Here is a 27,797-nt window from a genome sequence, read left to right as displayed (position 1 = left end):
GAGAATAAGTTTCTTTTCTTAAAGTAAGCAGTCATTTGTTGAAGGCTGGAATGTGATTTTATTTATTGTACTATTATACGACATAAGGTGTATACATCCAAAACGATAGATCTGTGTGCATTTAAACTGGTTTACTTATGTCATATGACTTCTTTTAACTGTAGTAATTCATTATACCATGTCTTGTGCCTGCATTAAATTAGACAATCTGGACCATAGTTTATCGGTGTTTTTTTAACTCCATTATTTTTTTTTCAAAGTTTATTTATAACGTTTGGTGTGGTATTTTTTTATATTGTTTGTTATTATTGTTATTCTTTTTTATGGATTTAGAAAAATATAAATCTCTATGAAATGGTCCGGATTTTAATTAAGTTAGCATTAATAGCGTAAATGATGAACAAATTGGGTCTATAGTAAATAAGGATAATACAAGATAATTTGTCTTTTTCTTTATTTAGAAAAATACAATTCAATAACATAAAATAATGATAATCTCTCTTCACACCATTTTTCTATTTCACGTCTTAATATCTCTTAATAATACAAGTTTCACACACATATCAACTGACCTTTTTGTACTTAGGCATGCAGCAAATTTCTGATTATGGAAAGGAATTCAACATACTAAATAGTTACTTAATGCTTTGATTTATTGGTTGTTGTATTTTAAGTAGACATTGCAGTTTAACGCAGTTTCACTTTTTACCAAAAGTGACTCGAGATTATATCATATCAAGATGCCTACTGTAGTACTTAATTCATAATTCAATGTTTTATGAAATTCCTGTTATATCTAAGACCCATATTTCGATATCAACCTCAAATTGGAAAACAATATGTTATATTTATAATCATTGATTTGGGAATAACAGTTATGCATCTTCATCACAGCCCCAATATATAATTCGAACTCTTTGTGTATTAAACAAACAACAAAACGAAAATTGTATAGTTAGGTACAATTTCATTGATAAACATTATATTGCACATCCATAAGTATTATGACAAAGTATTTTGTTTTGCTTGCATCCCAAATCTTTTCCCCTCACACAAACAAATCTCCCCCCCCCCCCCCCAAAAAAAAAAAAGTTCTAATATATTTTGGAAAATATTTGGTGTCAAAACACGTCAACATCAATATTTCTTTTATCTAAAAAAAATTATTACAATTCCCTTTTATTCTTCTTAGGGGAGGACACTTCTGGTTCAACATACAAATCTAAATTTGGCTATTCTGAGAAATAATTGATACTATGATGTATGAAAAAGAACATTCAGTCCAATCATAAAACCCCACTTGAAGGTAAATTGTTTACTTTAATCAAACATCTGAATTTATTTACAAAAAGTCAAACTTTAATATCAATATGCTTATCTTAAAATGGAAATAATCTGTATTCATTCTTCTTTATTACATTGTAACATTTTTAAAATATGGGACCAGCCCAATATCTTTTTGCAATAAATGAAATCTAAGAATTTACACATGCAAATAAAATGCCCTGATAATAATGACAAAAATAAATGTATGATTCAATACACATATATAATAAGTCAAGTGTTGATCACTATTTACATTACTAGTATATCAAATGGATTTCTTGTATATATTGTATAAGTATATGGAATATTCAAAACTTAATATGTTACAAAAAAATATTTATGTCACACATGATATTATATACAGTAAATGAACAAATGTAAAAATATATAATAAAACTGAAAGTGGTTGGGAGCTGTGAAATCAAATTCGATATCATTCCGCAGTTTTTTTTCTTAAATGCAGCATTGCTCAATTGTTTTCTAAATGTTAGAAAAATCTACATCACTGAAATGTTTTGCCTACTGATATACCAATTGAGAATGGAAATGGGTAATGTGTCAAAGATAAAACAACCCGACCAAATAGGGGAATCCGCTTATATTGAGAGCATATCATATACATCACAGCATTGGACATTTGAAATTGCGTTCTATCGTTTTCAATAGGACATAATTCTTTAGGAATAATAAGAGGTCATTTTGACTTAACTATTGAACACTTCAAGGACATATTTTCAAATATCATTCCCATTTTGCTAGATTCTTTACCGACATAAAGAGCCTAAGTTTGATAAACACCAGTTCGGCTAAACTTACATATTTGTAGGGAAGTAGTAATCCTAGTAAAATAAATAAAACTCCGAAATCTTTTGATAAATTAATAAAGTTATTGTTTATTGACTGTTATTTGTTGTCGGTATGAAATAAGAAGATGTGGCTGGATTGCGAATGAAACATCTATCCAATATATGCTATGGTGTTTTGTTTTTTTTGTAGGCCATTTGTTTTCTCTGTCAATTGTTAAATCCTCGGCCAAAGTCTTCGATGTATCATTCCCTCATTGTCAATCATGCCACACCTTCTTATTTCAATACAATATGAACATAGTTTTGAAAATGTGTTTGGTTTCAAAATTTAAACTTACTCCACTTACAACTGTACTACAAAACAATTTTAGATCGACACATTGAATATCTCTTCTTAGAACAACGGAGATATAAAATATAATCTGTATCTTTAAACAACATAGCGATTTACATTAATTCTTAACATATTGTTTCTCTTATCTTCATAAAAAGAGTAAGTATTTTGGAATGTATATACAAATGCTCAGTAACTCTTACATTTATTAAAAAAAACACTGCATAAATAGGAATAAGGCCTCTTAAACAAATGAATCACACGGTTGAATAATAATATCGGTGTCCTTTAAAATACATTTTGACACATTGATTTCATGTAATTTCTTTGGATTGTACTACAAGATAATAATTTATTTACCGACAGGACTAAACATGCATATAATTTCTTGCAAAAATGCTACGTTTGTGTAGTATACTTTGTAATGAATGTCGCATGTAAACAATGCACCACCATTTATATATTTTCAACTATGCTTATATATCAAAAAAAGATAAACAAATAGTGATATTATGCTTCGCTGTTCGTACGAACTCCATTTGTTGACTGCGATTTAGCAACGTCTAAATTAACATCTTTTGGATCTGCTCCTTCATATGTTGGGTTAATTTCTGTAGTGACATAGCCTTCATCACGAAGATGACTAAAATTACCATAGTCCGGCTGGTTTGCTATAGGGTTTGAAAACCCAGTAATTCCTCCTTGTTCGACTGGAACATTTGTGTCATCGAATCGTTTAAATTTTAAGTTGGTATTGTTCGAAACATATTGTCCTGCAGGTGTCCTTTTCCTAAAATTAATTTAAAGTATATTGTAACAACCCCAATAACCAATTTAAAATAACTCAACTCGTATGGAACAAAACTATTGTCCATATTTGATAATAAGTCTTTCTTTGACGAAGAGATTTGCTGACAAAAAACGCTTCGTCCTTCAAAATACCAATAAAAAGTTTCAATCTATATAATGTTGTAGGTGTTTACTGCATTAACGAAATGACAAAGAAGAGGCAAAACATACCAGATAGACATTTACACCGACAAGTTGAAAACGAACTGACAATGTCATGACATAAAACGATATTCTGTCATACATCAAACTTCTTTTTACAATATATGTTTACTTGTTTTTGTTTAAATGTCTATTGACCGAGTAAAGCCACTCAAAAGTGATTTTTTGTAGTGTGTCTTTTTATGTTGAAATGTTACTTTACTGTCTCAGGTAAGGGTGAACGTCGGCGCCTGTTTATGCCCATATCATTTGTATGCATATGTCCAGTTGTAAGTCAGGAGCATTTTGTTCAGTTGTTGTCATCTGTTTGAGTGGTTCATAACTGTTTCCCCTTTCTGATTTTCTATATAGATTTGAAAGTTGGTTTTCCTATTCGAATTTGAACCCTTTATATCTCGTTATTATGTGTGAGTCAAGACTCCGTGTTAAAAGCTGTATTTTCTTATCATCTTTTATTGATAACTTTTTATACGTTGTGTCTTGGATGGCGAGGGGTATCATTGTCACTCATACCATACTTTCTTATTAACATTTGTCGTTAGGAAAATAATTCATGTTCAGACTTTACAAAGAACAGGATTACAGCCTAAAGACAGTCATGCGCGGTGGATGAATCAACACACAACCAGTGATAAATAAAAGTGATGGCGCACTTTTGCCAGTATAATGTTTTTAATAACACCCATTTGTAATTTTTTCAAATAATATCATTGATAACTATTTAAAATAAAACGCACTATACGATTCGAGGTAGAGCAATTAGATATAATTCTACCGAATGTTTATACAAACTTATTATATAGATTTGTATATATATATATATATATATATTGTTATTTGAATTACATTTACAAAAATATTCATAATTTCTGTCAATACTCACTTGAATATGAAAAAGACGATGACAAGTACTACTATCACAGTTACAACAACAGCAGCAATGACTGCACCCACAACAGCACCTGAGGAGGCACCTTCTGAAACTTGTTTCTGTGGAGATATCACATTTCCGGTTTGTGCTGAAAATAAATGTTATCGAACAGTTTATAAATATTCCTCAATTCTCATTACATAAATGTGTTGTTGTATCTACTGACAGATATCAATTGGGTGTTGATACGCTGTTTTAGAACAACATTCGCATTGATACTGTGAAAGAGACGAAGAGAATTAAATGGACCCTTTCATATCAATGGTATTTATATTTTTATGTATTAATTCTCGAAAGTAAACCGCGTTTTATCTTGTCTCTTTATACCTTAGACTGTTTCTTGACAACCTTATTTCGGAACATGAAACTTACAAATAGTAGCCAATATCGAACCGAGACATTTGTGTCCTCTAAATGTTTGTAAAGGTAATTTGTCCCCGTCTACCTTCGGCTAGCAACTATTTTATTCAATCAGTGATACGGGGTACATTTATTGTCAAAATAGATGTACCTTGTTTCAATTTGCTACTGATAATTAAATGCACACACATGATAAATACATTTTCGATTCTTTATCGCTATCAAAATAGAAAAAAAATGTGAATCAATAGATATACATAGGTTAAATATAATTCATAAAAAGAGGACGGCGATGCCAAGGAGCCAATCAAAAAACCACAAGCTTAATACTGTAAATACATAAATAATTATGATAATAAAAAGTAAAATCAGAACTCCGAGGAAAATTCAAAACGAAGATTCCCTAATCAAATGGCAAAACAAAAGCTCAAATGTCAAACGTATTGCTTACAACTGTCATATCCCTGACTTGGTACAGGCATTTTTTTCTTATGTAGAACATGGTGGATTGGACCTTGTTTTATAGCTAGCTAAACCTCACTCTTGTAAGAGATTGTGTAACATGAAATTCATAATTAAGAGGGATAAGATAATGTGTTTAACGGGTGGTATGATTTTGGTCTACTGGCGAAAATTATCGGAGCTCTCCAGTTTATAACACCATTGTAATGCTTTTTGTTTTCCAAACTTGTAGTAAGAATACCTGGTTTACATTTGTTATGCAAGCTGATATCAATGCATTTCAATAATAAATTGTGGGTTCAACATCACCAACACTCCTGTATTATTTTTAACTCATGTATATTTAAATGCAATAAAGACCTCGAAATTCGGCCATTTAAGTATTTTCAAAGACATTGTGTTTCATTTTTACCCATCCATTGATATCCAAAAAAAAATTGTAGCGATACATGTGGTGTATGTAAATTCAACCAAACTATTCTCGATATTTGCTCATTTTGTAACACTTTACAATGTTAGCTATGCACAACTTTCAAATTCATTGCTAAATGACTGAGAAACCGGGTCAAGTAATCTTTATCGATACAAGATGTTCATATTCTAATACAGCTGCATGCATCATACCATTGACTGACTGTATACGTAAGTTGTCTTCCTTAAAATGAGTTAATCACAAAGTTGTTAATGTTTGAGGGGCAGGGTTGGTGGGTAGCCATAGCAATGAGATGTGCCAATCGCTATACAAGAGTTAGCTATTCAACATGACCTATTCTTAATGGTTCCCCATAATTGACAAAACTGTAATAACTGGCTGACGTCAAGGAAGACACCGACAACAATACACCTAAATCTTGCATCGATGACTTCAACCATTCCTGCAGATTGTTATATTACCACCTAAGCACATAAAACTTTCAATAGAAACAAACAGCTGAACAATATAAAGGTCTAAACAAAAAGACAAAAAAAAACGTTAATAAAATAAAAGTTATGTTTAAATGATTTTTTATATTTTTATCATAAAGCAATCTCGTATGAAATTTACACTGAAAGAGCAACACTGCATTTTAACTTTGTGTGCATTTGTACCCGAAATATCATATATCCCTTATCAAACTTTATTTCATTGAAGGTAAGTATACCTACCAATGCACAACGAATTTCTATCTACCGCCCATTTACCATCATTACAGATGACATGTTGGACAATTGGTTGTTGGATGTATCCATTATCACAAACAAAGCCACATTTGGAATCATGTTTTCCAGAACAAGGTTCCAGAAAGTGTCCGTGCATGAAAGTTTTCTCACATGAACTCATTGCTAAAAAGGAACATGCATGAAAAAATAACTCACACTCATTACAATAGATAACATGTTAGATGCATTCAGTGAGGAGTTTGTCAGGGTAGAATTATGAAATATGAGAGATAAAGGAAAGAGTGAATTAAGGATATAAGAAAGTAATAAAGATTTGTTAACCCTATGTTATATAGGTGGGATATTAGTTATCCTTTGAAGCAGTTCGTTTATTAGACTTTGTTTAAGCTATCAATTTATCCAAAATCATTCCTATAAAAATGTAAGGCACATATATTTTCTACCACGAGTGAAGAAATATTTAGCCGTATCTTTTCAAAACTGTCTGGTATGTGTTGTGTTTTAATGCTGTTCAATTTGTATTGATTTGGACTTCTAGCTGGTTTTTGTTCAAGCGCCAGTGATGGGTCGTATGTACACAAAACTCAGGTATGGCTTACCAAGTTATACACCAAGCATTGCAAATACATTGTAATGTCGTGCATATTGAATTTGTTTTCAGATGGGTTAACAGAGCATCACAGTTGAAATCAACATTAAAAGTGAGTCTTGATGAATACAAAACGTCTATTTGTTTGATACAAAAACTTTAACGCACATCTCCAATAATTTTATAAATTAAAAGGCACTTATGCTTTTTTCTTCAAATTCTTAGATCTATCAATATCGATGCTGTTTGGTTGTTCTCTAACTTATATAGTACTGGTAATTCATAGTTATTCTTCTTTTGTACTTTATTTACTTTAAGTGACTACCGTTTGTTTTTATAATCATAGAAGAGGTTGTGTCATTTTCGGTTATGCAGTCTGTTCTCTTTCAAATCACATTTATTTTATTCAATGCGAGTAAAACTACCAAAAAGGAATATTATATTATCATAACACTGTTCTTACCTGGTTTACATAAAGACATCAAATTGAAATTCCAACTGCCAGTATCCATACACATTACTAGATCTACTAGTGGGTTTTTGTCAAATCCAGTATCACAAATATAAGGACATGAGGTCTTTACTTTGAAGAAACATTGTTCGGCAAAAGCACCATTTTGTATAGTTGATGGGCATCGAACTGTTGATTCTAATAAATAAAAATGATATAGAAAGCTGACGTTACTTTGCGCAGCAATATTACAAAATAATAGGCTTTCTGTTATCCTCAGAGTGATTTATTAACAGTATTTCCATAACATCAAAATATTGTTTCAAGTTAATTTAAATATGTGTTAACTGAAGCAAGAGTAGTTCAATGCTGTTTAAATCTCGTAAATCAACGGAGAAGACGAATAAAGGTTACAGACAACAAAGGAGGAATCTCATGGACCCCAAAATGAGTGGGACCCCGTACGATGACATGATAAATTAATCATTCAGTATGCGTATCCACACTTAGTAAATCGGGATAGGGACAAAATCGCTTAATATAAAAATTCATCAACTACTTATATTTTATAGTTTGAAGATCTGAAACTGCAAATAATGGCGACAACATGTCGCTTTTGAATGGAGCCACACATATGTCGTATTGATAAAACCAATTCATGAGCATACATGGTTCGATGATGCGTATGAAGTTTCCTTATAACTATTTTGAGGGATTTGTTGTGAAAGAAAGCATTACTACCCTCACAGTTTAGCGCCATTCACGGACGTAGAGGTATGTAAACTCCTTACAATAGGACTACGGTTATGCTGCTGCTGAGAAATGGCTAAAAAGAAAAAGAAAATTACCGAACTCCAAGATAAAATATCACGTAGGAATAACTAGATTCCACTCTATAGGACAACCCAAATAGATGTTAAACAGGCTATTTAGGTACAATCCGTCCATCTACCATAATGAAGATACTTATCAAATACATACCTGGCTTACATAACTCTCCCTGAATATTCCATTGTCCACTTCCAAGACAAACTAAAGCAGTTATATCAGCATTCTTCGTGTAGCCCTGATTACACGTGAAATCACATTGACTTCCTGATGAACGTGGACACGCCGAATCAAGCAGACCATTCCTAACAATATTCGGACAATAAGTGGCGGAAGCTAAAAAATAAAATTTCAATGTTACAAAAAAATTCCTTCAAAAGTTGAGTATACTAAAACAGAATGAAAAACTGATTTATTTTCTGCAATTTTAACTCTGATATATGATAGGAGTCAATAAACATTACGATTCTACATTGTCGACAAGCTTAAGATTGAAGTGTTGGAATCTCTCATCATATTGGATGGCGAATAATTGCAGAATGTCGCTCCAGATTTTCATTAAAATTTAACCTATATCAAAGCGGAAATCCATTTTAAATTACAGCACAACACTGTGTCATTTTTTCCTTACCTTGGGTTTAAAAATTGGTGTTAAGATGTTTATATTTCGGTTTGATCCAACAAATTACTACTTATGATAAATACAACCACCAATTGAAACAGTTTATCGAATTCAAATGGGAACTTAAATAAAATTAATCACATGTTCTGAAATACATATTTTGTTTAAACTAATTCAAAACATTTAAAGTTTGAAAATACATCTACTCATCCAAACACCTAATGCATGCTTAAACTGACAGAAAGAAACAATCAAATGTGATAATGGTCATGTTGTGTGTCCGTTCTTAAATCAAAATTTGGAATAGACCAGTTAATGTTTGTTTAGAACTTTTTCAAACATAGTAGGTCTTCATGTTAGTGTCTTTTTATCTAAATTCGTCAGGTTAAAGGAAGAAATTGAAATGAAAGAAAATGCAGGTTAAAAGACAACATTAAGAATGGGATTATTAAACCAAGTTATTAAAGTTCAATCAGTTTCATGAATGCATGTGTGTTTCTTGAAGGTTATTTTTAATCATATGGATATCTCAAGATCATTTGTTTTATATTACCACTCTGTTACAACAAAAACACATATCTGATATATCAGCTTGTTTGTGTCTAATTAATTAATTCAAAACCAATCCTGTACGAACTGTGACGCCCGTATATGACACGGAAACCCGGCGTAAAAATCACTATTTATCCTGGCGGCATTGCAGTGTTTACAAAATGCATGTCCAGGCGTCAACCAGGCGTCAACCAGGCGTAAATTAGGCGTAACTAAGGCGTAAACCAAGCGTAAAATTAGGCGTAATATTTAAATGAGTACGCCTGGTTCAGAAAAAAATAGGCGTAATATGCAAATGAGTACGCCTGGTCAATGAATAAACCAGGCGTAATATCCTTACATAATACTACACTTATTTTAGTTCAGTGTATTAACCTAGTTGTGTACTTTTGTGTATTTGATACAAACTTCTGTACTGTTGCTTTTATTTCTTATTGTTTGACAAAAAACTTGAAATATTAACCTTTGAAGAAGCTAATATAGAAATAAATACATTTTATGCAGACAATGGCTCAAATAAGTTTAAGTTTGAATAAGAATTATGACAATTATTTTTTCTTGAAATAGAAGTAGCATTTTAGCTAAGTTGTTTTTGAAAATAATTGTCTTTAGAACTAAGATATAAATGATAATACTGCAATTTAACTTAAAGTAAAAAGTTTTAATGTAATTGTCCAAGGATAAAGTTTTTGGGATTTCAAAAATTCTGATAGAACATAATACTTTAAAACTTAGTTATACTCACATAATTATTATCTACCATGTTATTACTACTTTCCTTTTATTTCACAACTTTCATTAATCTATTTGATTCAGTATTTCCAATTTCAGATTCTTCCAAAAAGAATAAAACAAGCAAATTATCCCTGAATTTATGAAGCTGCCATGTGTCCAACTCTTGCACACTAAAAGCAAAGAGCCAAATTTTGAAAAAAAATCCCATGATCCTTTAAACAAAGCATTATGGGTATTTCTATTTACGCCCGTAAGAAAATTTACGCCTTGCTTATTTCAATTTACGCCCGTAAGAAAACTTACGCCTTACTTATTTCAATTTACGCCAGGTTTACTGCTTTTTTCTACGCCCGTGAGGACTACAAATTTACGTTTCCTGCTCCCTTACGCTTGGATCTAGACACGTAACTACCACTTACGCCTGGTTTACGCCTTATTTCCAGGCGTAATACGCCTTATAATTTCGTACGGGTTAGAAACAAAACTGCACCTTGGTTCATCTTGGTTTTTTTCCCTTTCAATTTTAGATGATATAATATGTTCACATCATTTAGCCAAAATTTTAGCTAGACCTAGTAAATGAATTGATTTACCCATTTATGTATGCATTCTTGTTTACATCAAATTCTATATTGTCACAATGTAACATAATATTTTTTTTTGTTCAAATAAAAGGAAACTGTCAATTAGCAACATATATACGAACAACACAATTGAAACTGATAAAAACTTTAACAACAAAAAGGCAAATGGGAATTGTGTTAAAACTTTCTTACCTTGTTCTGGAGAAAAAAAAAGAAACTTGTTTAATTTAAATTATACTTCATAAATGATAAACATTGAAAGCAACGACAAAAACATAGAAAGTGACACATATAGCGAAACATAAAAAACAACAACATTTAAATGATAATATATCTGTTATTCACATGTTTTGATATTTCTAAGTAAAAGTATCTCATATTCTCATAATATTTTTACAGTTAGTAAAATTTTTACTTTATTACGTTGAAATTAGCAAACTTGCATTATTATATTTCACTACTTTTATACAAAAGCATTGATAAGTATGGTATATAGCAAATAGATACAAAATAGAAATGTTCTAAGCAAGCAACAATCAATCAATTCATCAAAATGATCACTTACCAACACAGAGGTCCCCTAAAGGTTTATCCCATGCTCCACTTGCTGTACATAATATAGTCAGATCTTTATCTTTCGGCACATATCCTGCATTACATACATATGAGCATGTTGTTCCGATCTTCTTGTTACAAGATGGAGTGACATGTCCATAAGGAATAAAAGCTCTACACGTACCAGTAAGACCTATAAGATACACGAAATGATTAAAAACATAAAAGTTTACACAATTAATTAGACCGATTAAGAAATGCATGTGTACAGGCAGTTTAACAACTTGAACAGAAAACATGCACCCTTTTTGATATAAGTAGCGAACCTGTCAACAGTTTTTTCGGCATTCATTAAAATAGAAGAACGATCAATTTTGCTTTTAATTATTAGAATAAGTCAGGGTAGTAAAAAAGGTCACACGATAATTTTAACCTGACAAAATGTATGATCTTAGAATACACATTATGACAGCACCCAACTGTAGTTAGAAAAATATATAAGATTTACTTTGACAAGCAGTATTGACGTGGTGATTCCAGTTTCCTTTTTCATCGCAATCTAATGTTTCTACAGTTTTTTCGTATCCAGCTGCACATGTGAAATTACAACTACCAGTTGCATGTCCTATACATCTATCTTCAAGGATGGCATTTGGAACTTTCAAAGTACATGTGATATCTGTAATAATACAAAAGTTATAGTATCACAGATGGAGATTTGAATATGAAAGTTACTGGTTTAATATAAATAAGAAGATATTGTATTAGTGGTAATGAGACTACTCTTCATCAAAGTCACAATGTATAAAATGTTAACAATTATAGTTCAAAGTGAGAACATCAACTCGATGCCTTGGCTCATATCAAATATTAAGCTATAAAGGGCCAAAAATGACAAGTGTTACCTATAATAAGACATTGTTAATTGGTAAAGCACTCTATCAGGTTTATATTTCTAACCCTAGGTTAGCTATTCTGTGAATTAGTACTTTTTTTCATAACATCGTGGGGACCACCCTCCCATTATCATATGCCCTATCACAGGTAATTGGAAAAGAACACATCTAAATAAATCATGAAATCTTAATTTCAACTTCCTTTCTGCCATTTTCTTAAGATCAAGCTACAGTAAATGGCACTATATCATTTGATAACATTTTGCAAGTAACTTTTGCTCGTTAAACTGTATAGTTATGCGCAAAATTTAGGAAAAATCTGTGACATAGCCCAGTTTACTGTTACTTGACCTGAAATGAACCAAGGTATTTGCAATGTATTATTGTTCAGATAAACGTTTATTATGCTATATAAAGACGACAGCGCTAATGAAATATAAATAACGTATAAATGATTTTTGTATCTCTAACTTACGTCCTGTGCATGTTTTGCCATCTGCATTGAGTGTTTGGCCGTCTTCACAAGCACATGTTCTTCCTGTTGCTGTTGGCAGGCAAAATAAAGCACATTCACCATTCTCATTCTTACACTGAGCATTCACTGCAAGGTAAACGATGGAATGAAAAAAATTTTATGTACTTTTGTAACATTTATATACATAAAGAATATAAAGAACTCAAAACAAACCTTTAATGGCGTTATGTTTTGTGTGTAAATATATTTGATTGTTGTAATCTATACTTCTTTTTTTATTTAGATGTTCGAGTTTTCTGATGGTCTAAAACGTGTTTTTTTTAGAAATAGATATATAAATTGGTATTTTAAAACAAAAACTTCCATTGTTTAAATAAAACTTATCATTTGCATTCGAACAGGTCCATTTCATAACAAAATCAATACAGCAGTGAAAAAACATTAAAAAACCCATGAATTTATATATACAAACCTGAGTACAGATTAAGAGGAGTCGCCATATGTCATAGGAAAAGCACCCCCAAATGTGTTTGATAATGATTCGAGAATTCTTTAATTGCAAACCTTACAGATAATCTTATATTGAAAAGTTAATTATATGTGCCTTATTGGAGTAAAATGATTATCTATATTTATTACATTTCAATATAGTTATCAAAGGTACCAGGCTTATAATTTGATACCCCAGAGGCGCGTTTCGTCTACATAAGACTCATGAGTGACACTCAGATCAAAATAGTTTGATAGCAAAACAAATATAAAGATGAAGAGCATGGAGAACCCAAAATAAGATCGATTTCAAAATAAAAGTTCCATCAACTCTCGTTAACAAACACGTTTTATACTATCTTTAAAAATTTGTAAGGGTTCCGCGGGACTCATCAGTGTCTCTCCTACTTTTGCTGTAAATCGCAGGCTCTGAACAACAATGAGGAAAAAAATCAATAAAAATATTCCTCTTGATACTATCTTATGATTGTAAGAAGCTTCTGTCCAAGTTTGGTAAAAATCTAGGATAGTTAATGAATCTCATAAATGTTTTGAAAACTTTAACTGCAGACTGTATGTAATGTTAACTGGAAGAAAATCTGTCCACTTATCAGTAAAATACAGAAAAAATGGAGTTATCTTTTTACAAATTTTACTTCTGGATACTATCTTATGATAATAAATAAGCTTCTGTCCAAGTTTGGTACAAACCCAGGATAGTTAAAGAAAGTTATTAAAATCTAAAAAACTTTAACCACAGAGTGAATGTAATGTTTCCCCGCAGAAAAACTAAGTCCATTTAAAAGTAAAATACCGAAAAAATGGATTTATTTTGTTACAAAATTTATTTCTGGATACTATCTTATGATCATAAACAAGCTTCTGTCCAAGTTTGGTACAAACCCAGGATAGTTTAAGAAAGTTATTAAAATTATAAAAACTTTAACCACAGAGTGAATGTTATGTTTCCCGCAGAAAAAAACAAGTCCATTTATAAGTAAAATACGGAAAAAATGGAATTTTATTTTTACAAAATTTACTTCTGGATACTATCTTATGATCATAAATAAGCTTCTGTCCAAGTTTGGTAGAAATGTAGTATAGTTTAAGAAAGTTATTAAAATTTCAAAAACTTTAACCACAGAGTGAATATTTGTGGACGCCGCCGACGACGACGACGACGGAATGTAGGATCGCTTAGTCTCGCTTTTTCGACTAAAGTCGAAGGCTCGACAAAAACCTTAGCTTGATAAATAAACCAAATGTTTTTGTCTCGAAAATTGATACTAGTCAAATTATTTTTAACCATCCAACAAATTTTGATATAGCAATGTTTAGTGGTATACTACTGTTGGCTTTATTTATCTGTACTGACCTGGTTGTGCTTGTTCTGGATATACTCGGATCGATTCTATTCTTCCAAGAGCATGTATATCATTCATGAATTGGATCTTAGTGTTCATCTTCACGTCAAATTTTGAGATCGACCTGCGAATGAACAATATAAACATCAGTGATGCTTGACACCATATATTTTGAAGTTCAATATATCAAATTCAAATATCAAATGAACAAAACCCGCAATGGATAAGGGAACAAAAGCCAGCAAAAGTAAGGCCTGAAATAGAAAACCTTACACTATAATTAAAGATGCATCCGTTAGCTTAATATTGTTCTCAATTATTTATATCATATGCCTGTACCAGGTCATGTTTGATGTGTTTGAGCTTTTGATTTTGCCATTTGATTAAGTTCTTTCCGTTTTGAATCTTTCTTTGAGTTCAGTAGTTTTGTGATTTTACTATAGATCATTATATTACATATACTGTTTATTATAGGTATCATGTTTACCGGGGTTTTTTTTTTTTTTTTGTATTCGCGGTATATTTAGCCCACATCTTCGTTTATCAAATTTGATATTTCTGATAGGCTCGTTTTTACCCTCAAATTTGTATCAAAATATCGAATAGATTTCTCTTCACATCCTGAATAAGTAACATTTTCATTGCAAATTGATTTTCATTGGTTTGTTATTATATTTCAACCAGAAAAAATGCTTGAGGTTAACAAAATGAATTACAAGACTTATACCAAGTATCTTTTATTAGTAAATTTTTAAAACATAATCATGATAATATTATTTTTATGATTTAACTATCAAACAATAACTTACTGTTTGTTTCGTCCAACATAATAAAGATATGGTGGAGATATATCAACTCCAACCAGCATTGCTCCGGGTTCCTCTATAACTAGTTTCCTATCTGTACCATCGAGTCTACAACTTGATATTGTACTTAGATCAGCATCTGCCCAATATACTCTATCAGCTGCAATAACAAAACTATTGTCTTAGCAATAACAAACAACCTAAAAATTTTGTCAAATGTTAATACTACTGATATAAATTGAAGAACGTATTGTACATGTCAATAGGGGAATACCATCTAAAGGATTTTCTTAACAATTATGTAAAAAAGAAAGTGAAAATGAAAATGAAAATGCACCTACAGGCTAACTGTTTCTCACAATTATACAATGCTATGCATCTGTTTAACTAATAAAGTTCTTCATGTGAACAATTTTAAATAAACATGAATAACAAGTATCACACTATGCTAGTAATACTGTAATTAAGGTTTAATTATGTATCAAAGCATTTCAACTGAATTCAAATTATGATATATTCCTCTGTCTGTATGTGTCTAAACATACCTTTATAATCAATAACGATTCCATTAGGCGAGTTGACATTCGTATCAACAATTTTCTTCATCCCAGTACCATCCATAAATGCAGATCCAATATATGAATTCCTCGTAGGGTCTGTTGAAATATCAGTCCAGAACAGTATTCTATGGAGAAAAGAACATATTATTACTATTATTATTGGAAGGCAAATTGGAATTCTGAATATCATTTTTGTAGTTTTGTGTATGTTGTTTTGTTCTTTTTCATTAGCATTTAAATATGTTACAAGTTTATTTGCTGTTTAGAATTAAGAGTATTTAAAGATAATGCAAATTTTAGCAGCTCAACCATTATGCAAATTGTTTGCCCTAATAGTGTTCTCTCTTCTTTTTTTAAATAGGCTTTTTGAATATGAAGAGTCTTCCAAACTACAAGTATGTATGTTAAACACTAGGACTTCGAATACATGACATTTTTCAACATTTCATTTGGAATTCTTACCCTTTCGATGGATACAATGCAATGTTCTTTGGTAAATCTAAATTTGAAATTATCTTGTGCACTTTTCCAACATGTGGATGAATACATCCTATAAAACTGGGATCCCAGTAATACTCTGTAGTGAAATATAACAATCCCGACGAATAATCAAATGCCAAACCAACTGGTAATGTCGACCCTGAAATGAAAACACATTATGGTAATTTTAAAATCAAATCATTATTAAACATTACAAAACAATCAAAAACAATACATTTGATTTAAGTTGAGGACTATATTGATTAAACTGGAACCATTCGGTCAAATAAAGGCAACAGTAGAATACCGCTGTTCAAAACTCGTAAATCTATTGACTAAAAACAAAATTGGGGTAACAAACTAAAACTGAGGGGAAACGCATTAAACATAAGAGGCGGATAATGACACAAACATCTTTACTTCACCAAAAAACATGGAAAAATAATAGCTTATAGTTGCACCATTATGCTCAAAAATGAAGTTTTGTACACGTTGCTTTGCGAAAGGAAGGATATGTCAACTGTCAAATCCCGAGTATCTGTAGCTATTTTTAGATACAAATAATAAAATGGTCATAGATATCAGGATTACAATTGTGTACGCCAGACATGTCAGACATGCGTTCCGTCTACAAAAGACCCATCAGTGACGCTCGAATCAAACAAGTACCAAGTTAAATAGGCAAAATCCAATACCATGTTGAAGAGCATCGAGGACCAAACATTCTAAAAGGTAGAAAGTCCTTAGTAATTATCGTTATGTTAACAGTATATTAATGATAATGACTTTACCAATGATAATCAATGTCAACACTGAAGTGATGACTATTAGGCTGGATATGACTTTGGGGAGTAATCCTCAACTAGCAGTAGCATCAACCAAATGGTTGTAAATTAACTCACCATGGATAACAAAATTAAAATGGGGGACACCAAAGTTAAAAAGTTCAAATAAAGAACGAAGTTGAAAAGCACTGAGGCCCAAACATTGTGCAAGATCTTGCCAAATAAAGCAACGATAATTTGATTATCTAGAAAACGTATATGGTAGTTTTACATTCGTGTAAATGACATTAAATGACATTAAAAATCTTTTATATGATATTCGAAAGGTCATTCTAAATTCTTTAATCTGACATCATCAGCTGTTATTGAAATGTTTTATACAACTATATACTTTAGAACTTACAGGTATCATAAAGTATTTCTGATACGGCTGCCTTCAGAGGAGAACTTCGGATTTCTGTCTTGACAGCATTAGTCCAGTATAGTTTCTTCGTGAGTTTATCATATATAATAGAGACTGGAACGTCAATGTCAGGAATATCAAGTGCTCGCAGCTCCCCATTGGACAAGGATACTTGGTATATTTTGTCATGTGTAACATCGGGTAAGAGTGCAAATGAATCTTCAAAAGGAGCTAAAATTATACAAATAAGGTATGTATAAGTATCAATAACATAAAAATTTGATAAATGATTCAATTCAAAAATAAACATTGTTGATGTCGAAGATGTACTGAAAAACATACAGGAAAATGAATGCAAACTTTTCTAAACAAAATTAAACGAAATAAAACCACTTTGATATATTGCAATTAACTTTAGTATATGCATTATACTTTCTTTCGATCTTTTTCTGCTTTAATACTGTATTGTATTTTTTCCGAATTGTCGGACACATTTAAAGGATATCAATCTTGGTTTCATCCCTTTTTCATGTAAAATCTTAGTTTCTAAACAAAAATGACATGCTTACTACTGGAGCAGGCCTTTCCATCAGCTTGTAATTGATATCCAAAATTACAATAACATTTCATTCCAGTTGCTGTTGGCTGACAAATATGTTGACACCCTCCGTTGTAGTTTGAGCAGTTATCTGATAAAAAAAAACATAGACATACACCGGATTCAAACAATTTACTTCATGATGAGGTAACTATAAAAATAAGGCAAACATGTATAATAATAAGGAAGGGGTAAAACTACGTGACCCATTCAAAAATAAAAAATCATACTGGAAATTTTCTCTAAAATCTATAGACTTGTGGTTTTAAAAATTTATCTTTTACTCACTATCTAAAACATAATTCATCCCAAAACAGTATAAAAAATCATTTTGAGAAATCTGCACGTCCTGACTTGAAGTCATTAAACTTTCGAGTTAGTTCTTGATACACTTTCTACAAAATCAATCAATCAAAATGCTTAATTTCATGTTTGAGCATGATTTTTGTGCTCCGAGCAATGAGCAAAGTTTTATGACTTCAACCCCTGGAACCCATAAAAGATCGTTTGTTCATCACTTGCCAAAACTGATTAAAAAACATTGCATTCGCCACATATGTGTAGCTGAATTGTTATTACATTCAATAATACACCTAAGCTTTAAACTTGATCTCCGGCTACAGATCTACATCGTAAAATTAGCTATTATGTAAAGGAAGGCAACAGTAGCATACCGCTGTTCAAAGGTCATATATCCTAAACTTACTGATTTCCATTGGCTGCATATCTACTTCGTAAAATTAGCTATTGTGTAAAGAAAGGCAACAGTAGCATACCGCTGTTCAAAGGTCATATATTCTAAACTAACTGATTTCCATTGGCTGCATATCTACATCGTAAAATTACCTATTGTGTAAAGAAAGGCAACAGTAGCATACCGCTGTTCAAAGGTCATATATCCTAAACTTACTGATTTCCATTGGCTGCATATCTACATCGTAAAATTAGCTATTGCGTAAAGAAAGGCAACAGTAACATACCGCTGTTCAAAGGTCATATATCCTAAACTTACTGATTTCCATTGGCTGCATATCTACATCGTAAAATTAGCTATTGTGTAAAGAAAGGCAACAGTAGCATACCGCTGTTCAAAGGTCATATATTCTAAACTTACTGATTTCCATTGGCTGCATATCTACATCGTATAATTACCTATTGTGTAAAGAAAGGCAACAGTAGCATACCGCTGTTCAAAGGTCATATATCCTAAACTTACTGATTTCCATTGGCTGCATATCTACTTCGTAAAATTAGCTATTGTGTAAAGAAAGTCAACAGTAGCATACCGCTGTTCAAATGTCATATATCCTAAACTTACTGATTTCCATTGGCTGCATATCTACATCGTAAAATTAACTATTGTGTAAAGAAAGTCAACAGTACCATACCGCTGTTCAAAGGTCATATATCCTAAACTTACTGATTTCCATTGGCTGCATATCTACATCGTAGATTCCTAATCCTTTGATCATACTTAAATCTTCAGCATAGACTGAAGTATCTGGATAATACGAATCTAAATGGGCTATTTCCAGGGTGTCGTCACCAGTGGTCCAAAGTGTGTAATCCTATTCAAATTCAAAATAACACAAATGTTTGTCTTTTACATACAAATAGACTTTAAAAACTTTCATTAATATCAAACTTTTTATTTGTTAAGAACAAATATTCTTAACATCTTGAACTGTTTTACATATTTACAATAAAATAAATAATGCATTTTACTTAATTCGATTCGGTATTAAAAACTATAAAATATCATATGTACATGTTATGCCAAAACTGAATGATTTCTGTAGATTTAATATGTAATTTCTTGGACTTTCCGTTTTGAATTTTCCTCGGAGTTCAGTATTTTTGTGATTTTACTTTTTTCTGGTTTCATTTGATATGCCAATTCAATGTAATAGACAACAGTTTGCTGTTTATATATTTATAATGGAACATTTTCAAATCACACTTCTGCAAACTTTTAAATATAATAAATCATATGCAAGTGTGATTTGGCGGGATTTTTACTAAATATAAAGCATTATGTATATACTATTAACAAATGTTCCTACTTTGCAATATATTTAGAACTTCTTTTAATCTATCAGGTCTGAAACAAAATCTTCATAAGTATTTACCTGATATTTTGCTATATGAGTTGCATACCCTACATATGCATGATATTTAGGCTCAGATGCATCGGGTTTCATACTGACTAGGTCACCATTGTTTATCCAATATAATCTATAGAAACATACGAAGAAGGTTGAAATATTGGTAATAGGGATAATGATATCTATTGAATCAGTCTACATACATCTTTGTCTACACTAGAAATTTATTCAGTAGTTGTTTAAAGCGCCTGTTGTTATATTAAAATATATATAAATGAAAATATATGGAAATGAGGCTATTGTTTTGTCATTTCTGCAGATAGACCTTAACTTTAAGATTTTCTGAAAGGACCAAAGATGTGAGACACTTTCCATATATGAATAATATCGAAATACTATTGCTCATTAAATACTTAAAACCATACTTGTATGATAAAATCATGATTTAATCTATTCTAGAAAATAGGAAAACAACATACTTTTGTGACGTTACATCCCAGAACAATGATTCTGGATAACTAATTTCTCCTTTAGCCAGAATTGTTTTTAATCCAGATCCATCTAAATTTCCTTCTTCGAGAGTAGCAGTATATCCATAACCTGTGATCCAATACATTTTTCTGAAAAGGAATTAAAAAAAATACAATCATTAATATATGTACTGTTGCTCTGAAGGAGTCGATAACTTGAAATCATCATTCTAAATTCTGAGGCGTCAGTGACAATAAATCTAAGTTGCAGCTACAGTGAATTCGAATTATAACACAATGCAAAAATATATTATAAAGACAAATGTACAGTTACAGTCATTAATTGATCGATCTAACAACATCAAGAAGGTGCTTCCTACATTTTTACCCACATGGTACATACATATAACATACTAACGCATGTGAGTCAAAGAAAAAAATATTTTCAATATATTATGCAAATATAAAGTCATTGGACAAAAGTGAGTTCCCAGTCCAAAAAAGTCATATCATTTCAACTAAAATCGATATTTTTCAAAAAAATACTACAAATAACTGTATGAGCGATTTTCATAATAAAGATACCAAAAGATGTAGAAATGTTTGAAATTTTTTGGAAAATATCGATTTTAAAAGTGAGAACTCACTTTTGTCCCATGACTGTAGATTGAAGGAAAACAAACCGTCACATAGCGGTAAATCGTTTCAATTTGATATTTTTACCATAACATTGTTAGAAATAAACCTTGTATGTCATAACTGTTAATTTTGCAGAAATGCTTCTGATATTGGTATTACTGTTACAATGCAGGAAATACTACTGATATGGGTTTAACCGTAATATTGGAGGAAATACACTTGATATGGACAATACCGTTGCATTGCATGAAATAACCAGGAATGCTTATTACCGTATGAACATGTGCATCTGGTATAATAAGTTGTAAGGTCGTGCAAAATACTCTTTATAATGCAAAATAATGTAACTTGGTTATGGTCAGATTATATATTGCGCATTAAAATGAAATAAAATGCAATCCAAAAGTAAACATGCACTACGCTTGTTTAAGAACTTACTTCATGTGTGGATCTATAGTGATATAACTCGGACTGTCTAACAATGTTACTAAATCTGCTGTTGCAGATGTTAACACGGAATGAACAATAATCTTGCCTCCTCGATAATCGGTCCAGAATAAATTTTTCGTTGTCCAGTCAAATGCAAATCCTAAAAGGAAAGTGAAAATTGTCAGAAAAAAATACACTAACTTGATATCAAAAGTTGAAAATATTATCATTCGAAAATAATAAGAACTTGTGTTGTGGATTGGCATGGATCACACATATGTATTTGTTTTTCTTTCTTTTTATTATTATCGTTTTCATGACAAATATGTGAAAAAGCGTTACTCAAACGTTTAAAAAAACAAACTTGATTCGTTACAAAGCAATACACTACTTAATTATTCTATTCCTTTTTTAAGAAAAAATATGTTTTGTTTAATAAAAAATATTTTGCTAACTTATTGTAACTTAGTTCAATAGCTTGTATTCAAAAATTTATACAATATTTATCTTTTGTAAATACATGCAAATATACTTTATGTCTACCAGGTATTTGTAAATGATCTAAAACGTGTGATGTACCTGCAGATTACATACCTGAGATTGCTGTAGATCCTGTATATATCACCTTCTCTATGTTACTAATCATATCAACTTGTTTTACCGACATGGATACCTCGTCGATGTAGTAAAACTGGCGCTCGTGACTGTCAACAGCAAAATACATTAAGCCGGACATATTTGTTAAAAAGCAGTCAGAGGTAGGCATAGCATTTGTGCTGATGTGAGCATCGTACATACAAGCATCAGTGGCATTGGCCATTATGATTGCTTTTCCAAACAAAAATCCATGTTCACCTGAAGGAAAAATCAAAACATTGTAACATAGTCGAATTTACATTATGCTATATGCTTTACTATTCTCAATAAAGAATGGGTTTATCCGAGCGAAAAGACGGTCGGAATATGGGACGTTTTATCACAGGCCTCGTGTAGGAAAAGTTACTCGCTCTCTCTCCGTTAACATATGCATTAACTATGTCAGGGGTATAAAGGCATATTGCAATTAATGCATAATGTTAGTCTTATCTACCAAACTCTGATTTTTTAGTTTGTAGCTAACTTTGTCTTAAAGATTATACCCATTGTAATAATATTAGATTTGTTCTTGTCCTGAAATAGCATTAAGAAATATGAAATCGTATTGCTAATCTTTAATACTATTATGTTAGTTAAAACAGTATGTTCAGAGTAGACAGAAATGATCAGGAAAAACACACTGCGAATAAAATAATTATGTAAATTCTTACATTTAAAGATTATCCAATGGCGGTAAAATAAGGCCTAGGAATCTTTAAAGCTTAATTGCTGGTGTAAAAAAAATTATTGTTTAAAACCTATTTCAAATTTGCAAGTTTGAAAGACAAGTTAACATACTTTAACGCATTGACACCATTGTCATTAGCATGAATTAACAGGTTTTTCATGAATTTGCTAATTCAAACCATAAAACAAAACAAAGTGAGGGATCCTGAAGTATCATTTTAACTGTTACTGTCGTGTATTTCTGATAAAGAATGGTAGATAAACAGATAAATGTATTGATGTTTCTTTTTTAATAAAATAAGGAATAATATATCAAATGTATTATTCAAATAAATTCATGATACAGGTAAAAGATGCAGACGAGTTTATTTTGCGCCTTCAGCCATCCAGATGGGAAATCGAAAATGTAAATACATGATACTAGTATATATAAATGAAGATATTGTATTTCACAAAATAATGTTGAATACATTGTTGAGTTTTAAGATGGAATTTCGTTACTGAGAATTCGATGAAACTATTTTCCCTATTGTATTCTTTTCGTGTTCCTATATGCCATCTGCCTGTTTGTCTAAACGCTTTGTGGTGTGCAGTTTTGCTTCCTTTAAGTAATAGGAAGCATGTGTTTTTAATACAACTTCATGTACATTTAGTTTATACCTGCCATATTTTTTATGTTTTCAGAAAAACGACCAATTCGATGAAGTCGAGATAATCATATATACATTGATGTTGATGAGTTGCTGTATTTGTATCAATATGTCAAACCTCCGATCATATTATATAATACATATCAAATTATCATTAATGGTTATCAAAGGTATACCAAGATTATTATTTAGTACGCCAGACGCGCGTTTCGTCTACATAAGACTCATCAGTGACGTTCATATCAAATTTTATAAAGCCAAACAAGTAAAATTTGAAGAGCATTGAGGATCCAAAATTCCAAAGAGTTGTGCCAAATACGGCTAAGGTAATATATGCCTGGGATACGAACATCTTTAGCTTTTAAAATATTTCAAAGTTTTGTAAACGACCACATAACTGATATTCATGTCAACAACTAAAGTCTAATGTAATAACTTACTTTCACACGAAAATCCGTCAGATTTCAACTTGAATCCTTCCTTGCACATACATTTCGCATTTGATTGATCAATGTTGATACATATGTGGGCACATTGTTTGTTCTGGCATGGATCTACAATGTTATTTGTCAACTCTTAAAACATCATTTTATTTGCAGTTTGAAACTTGAATTAAATTAAAAACATCTCAGTCAACTTAAGTACCGTTAATATAGAATTTTGACTCGAATAACATGACTTTTGTGTTGAATAAAAATTACTAAAAAAAAGTTGTTTATCGTGTATATTCTTCATTTGCTTAAGAATCTTTACTTAAAAGTTAATTTAAGTATAATTATATAAATATTTGAAAGTATATTAAATAATGTAAAATGTTGTTGTAAATATACATACGAGTTGCTTTGGTTTGCAAATCTTTGTCATATACAGCCACTGCCCATGGTTCTTTGTAATAATAAGTAGTAAACCACGTGTTATTTCCCGTTATTTTATCATAGCACCTAACACTGAGATCTTTATAGTTACTTCCACATATAACATCCTAAAACCAGAAAAAAAAACCAGATATAAAATACAACAATAAAGAAATGTTGTGGGGTTTTCTCCATTTTATGTATATCCAGTTTATAAAGTTTTATCCATTTGACTACTTCACACTACGTCCATCAAGCTGATAAAAACTACTTTACCAAAGGTTCCGTTTTAACATGATAAATACCTTTCACATTTTTTTCAAGGAGAGCATATTTACAATTTACATTAATACTAAAACCTCTTGTATTTTTGAATATGTTTACCTTAGCTAAAGATATTGCTATGAATGCAGATCCTAAAAGTTTAGCTAGAACTTTTCTGCTGGTCTTGGTTCCATCATAGTCAATGGTTTCAATCGTCTGCCGACCAATGTCTGCCCAGTATAAAGTCTGTGTTGCAGTGTCTACTGCTAGAGATGATATCCATACTGGACTGTCACTCTGAACTATCACTACTCGACTGTCTTCATCCCCGGCCAAGTTTGATCTTTCTATTTTTGATGTTACACCTATCACATCGGACCAAAATAAGTATCTGGAAAGCAATTTAAACTATAAGTATTTACTCGTTATAGATTATGATGATCAAAATAATTATAAATAGCATAATCATGATTGCTTTATTTCGAGATTGTGTGTGTATTTTGTTTGTTTTTTGTTGTTGTTGGGGGTGGAAGTATTGAATCTTTACCGTTGTTAAGTAAATTCTTAAATAATGGTTGTATTTTATGATGTATCTCACTTGCCTTGGGAAAATATTATTAGTAACATGGTGTGTTAGTGACCTAATACAATATATGGGGTCAGTCAACTCCATATGGGGTGAGAGCGAAGCAATATCAATATCAATAGAGGTGTAATACCACCAAATCATGGTACGTCACATCCGGTTGCATACAAAAGTAGGCCTAAAAAAATATTCCCTTGAATTTGACAGTTGTAGAAAATTAACCCTGCATTTCAATGTACTTAAATTTTTCTGAGTCGTAAATATGTATGTTGGATGTCTGAAAGCATCCTTCATTTTTTATTTGATGGTCTTATAAAATATTTTGGAACGTTGAGGTTACATAGCTACCAAAGCAGGTAACCAGTAAATAATAGTGTAAAAATTGGGTTGTTTACTTCCGGTGATGATTATTTTCTTATATGCAATGAAATGTTGTGTGAAATTTTCACTGTATCACTGGAAAGGATTAAACTTTACACATGCAAAGTATTTCTTTGGTTGAAATAAAGGTAAATACTGTACAATTTTTTTAAAAGTACCAATTTAACAAAGACTAATAGGGAAAAATCAATGGTGGTATTACACCTAGATGTATTTATAGTCTTTGCAATATTTATTGTGAAGAGCGTCAATCTTACTGTGAAAAGCAAGCTCCATCAAAGTATCTTAGATTGTATGTGCATTGAAATATGTTTTTACCAGTTTTAAACAATTTGATACACTACTCGGTGATAAAATGTTTATCCTTCCCTTCTCTGAAAATTGTGTTTTGCATTATCCTTTGAATTATCATCCTCAATAGCTATCAAAGGTGCCAGGATTATAATTTAATACGCCAGACGCGCGTTTCGTCTACATTAGACTCACCAGTGACGCTCAGATTAAAATAGTTGTAAAGCCAAACAAGTACAAAGTTGAAGAGTATTGAGGACCCAAAATTCCAAAACGTTGTGCCAAATACGGCTAAGGTAATTCATTCCTGGGATAAGAAAATCCTTAGTTTTTCGAAAAATTCAAAGTTTTGTAACAGGAAATTTATAAAAATGACCACTTGGCACTCACACCACAACCTCCTATATATATCTACATAATTGATATTCATGTCAACACCAAAGTGCAGACTACTGGGCTGTTCATACCCTCGGGAGACGAAACGTCCACAAGCAGTGGCATCGACCCAGTGGTGTGAATAGTTATCAAAAGTACCAGGATTATAATTTAATACGCCAGACGCACGTTTCGTCTACATTAGACTAATCATTGACGCTCAGATCAAAATAGTTGTAAAGCCAAACAAGCACAAAGTTGAAGAGCATTGAGGACCCAAACTTCTAAAACATTGTGCCAAATACGGCTAAGGTAATCTACTCCTGGAATAAGAAATCCTTATTTTTTTTAGTTTTTAGGGGCTGGGGACTGGGCCCTCCCTTTCGTGGGAAAAATTTGGTTGATTATATAGGGAATCATTGAAGCATGAAAGGAGCCCCCCCCCCCCTTTAGGTCAGTCAGCGGGTCCCCCTTAGGAAAAGTTCTGGACCCGCCACTGCTTCTCAAACGATTCTACCACTTAATCCTATTTTTTTATTGTTTACAGATTTGCACATACGAGGGTCAATTCTAAATAGTCAGTGACTTAGTCACTAGACAAGACAGTCTTTACTTGAAGTATCTCTGATTTCAGACATTTATAATAGTAATTTCTTCTTTTGTAGAAATCAGCAAAAAGGAAAATCAAAATGTAATGATAAACACGACCTAGATAATGATATAGTACAAGTTTTTGTTGTAACAACTACAGAAAATACCTTTATTAATAATATTTCAACTATACTGGTGGACAGGTAGGTAAACATTCATTTAAAAACAGATTTAATCGACAAATGTGAACTGAACTTCTTTCAGCAAACTTAATTCTATAAGGTTTAAAGACAGTAGAAATAAACATGGAATAAACGAATTTACATTTTGTTTAACTGGTGTACTAAACTTTTGACAAATTCCAAACAACTACCGATTCGAAGAAGATGGCATCACTTAAATCTGGTGGGTAAAAAAACCTATTACACTTATTAACTTTAAGTGTACGTAGTATACATTGTGTAAGTTAAACTTTAATGAGCATATGCTATATTAAAAATGAATTCATGTAACGATGACGATTTGTTAGTTTATATATTATAAACATATTGAAATAGGAACAAACAGACACAAGCCTGATTAGTCGCCTAACATAACTACAACTTCATGGGTTCACTACGGTATGTGTCTAGACCTTTCAGTCAACATTATTTAGCGCTTAATGATATGTTTCTTG

The 27,797-nt window shown here is 31.4% G+C and overlaps 1 protein-coding gene across 2 annotated transcripts in view; it reads right to left on the bottom strand.

Annotated features, from left to right (window-relative positions):
- Positions 1–437: 437 nt before the first annotated feature.
- LOC134708229 (low-density lipoprotein receptor-related protein 4-like) overlaps positions 438–27,797 on the bottom strand; it is a 52,269-nt gene continuing 24,909 nt past the window's right edge. The window contains exons 3-24 of one of the 2 annotated variants that reach the window (XM_063568610.1): positions 25,018–25,288; positions 24,614–24,761; positions 24,220–24,333; positions 22,401–22,661; positions 21,816–21,966; positions 20,748–20,888; positions 20,293–20,398; positions 19,584–19,731; positions 18,135–18,254; positions 17,566–17,796; positions 16,360–16,537; positions 15,883–16,022; positions 15,341–15,497; positions 14,543–14,655; positions 12,679–12,804; positions 11,816–11,986; positions 11,318–11,500; positions 8,413–8,595; positions 7,444–7,629; positions 6,377–6,553; positions 4,361–4,496; positions 438–3,256 (exon numbers count right to left, since the gene is read on the bottom strand). In XM_063568610.1, the coding sequence (XP_063424680.1) occupies positions 2,977–3,256; positions 4,361–4,496; positions 6,377–6,553; positions 7,444–7,629; positions 8,413–8,595; positions 11,318–11,500; positions 11,816–11,986; positions 12,679–12,804; positions 14,543–14,655; positions 15,341–15,497; positions 15,883–16,022; positions 16,360–16,537; positions 17,566–17,796; positions 18,135–18,254; positions 19,584–19,731; positions 20,293–20,398; positions 20,748–20,888; positions 21,816–21,966; positions 22,401–22,661; positions 24,220–24,333; positions 24,614–24,761; positions 25,018–25,288 (3,721 nt within the window). In that variant the 3' untranslated portion in view covers positions 438–2,976. The remainder of the gene's footprint in view (positions 3,257–4,360; positions 4,497–6,376; positions 6,554–7,443; positions 7,630–8,412; positions 8,596–11,317; positions 11,501–11,815; positions 11,987–12,678; positions 12,805–14,542; positions 14,656–15,340; positions 15,498–15,882; positions 16,023–16,359; positions 16,538–17,565; positions 17,797–18,134; positions 18,255–19,583; positions 19,732–20,292; positions 20,399–20,747; positions 20,889–21,815; positions 21,967–22,400; positions 22,662–24,219; positions 24,334–24,613; positions 24,762–25,017; positions 25,289–27,797) is intronic. The other variant, XM_063568611.1, reaches the window with a different exon arrangement.

Source organism: Mytilus trossulus, chromosome 2 (genome assembly GCF_036588685.1).
Source record: "Mytilus trossulus isolate FHL-02 chromosome 2, PNRI_Mtr1.1.1.hap1, whole genome shotgun sequence".
Classification (NCBI taxonomy): domain Eukaryota; kingdom Metazoa; phylum Mollusca; class Bivalvia; order Mytilida; family Mytilidae; genus Mytilus; species Mytilus trossulus.
This window is presented reverse-complemented; position numbering and strand designations above follow the sequence as displayed.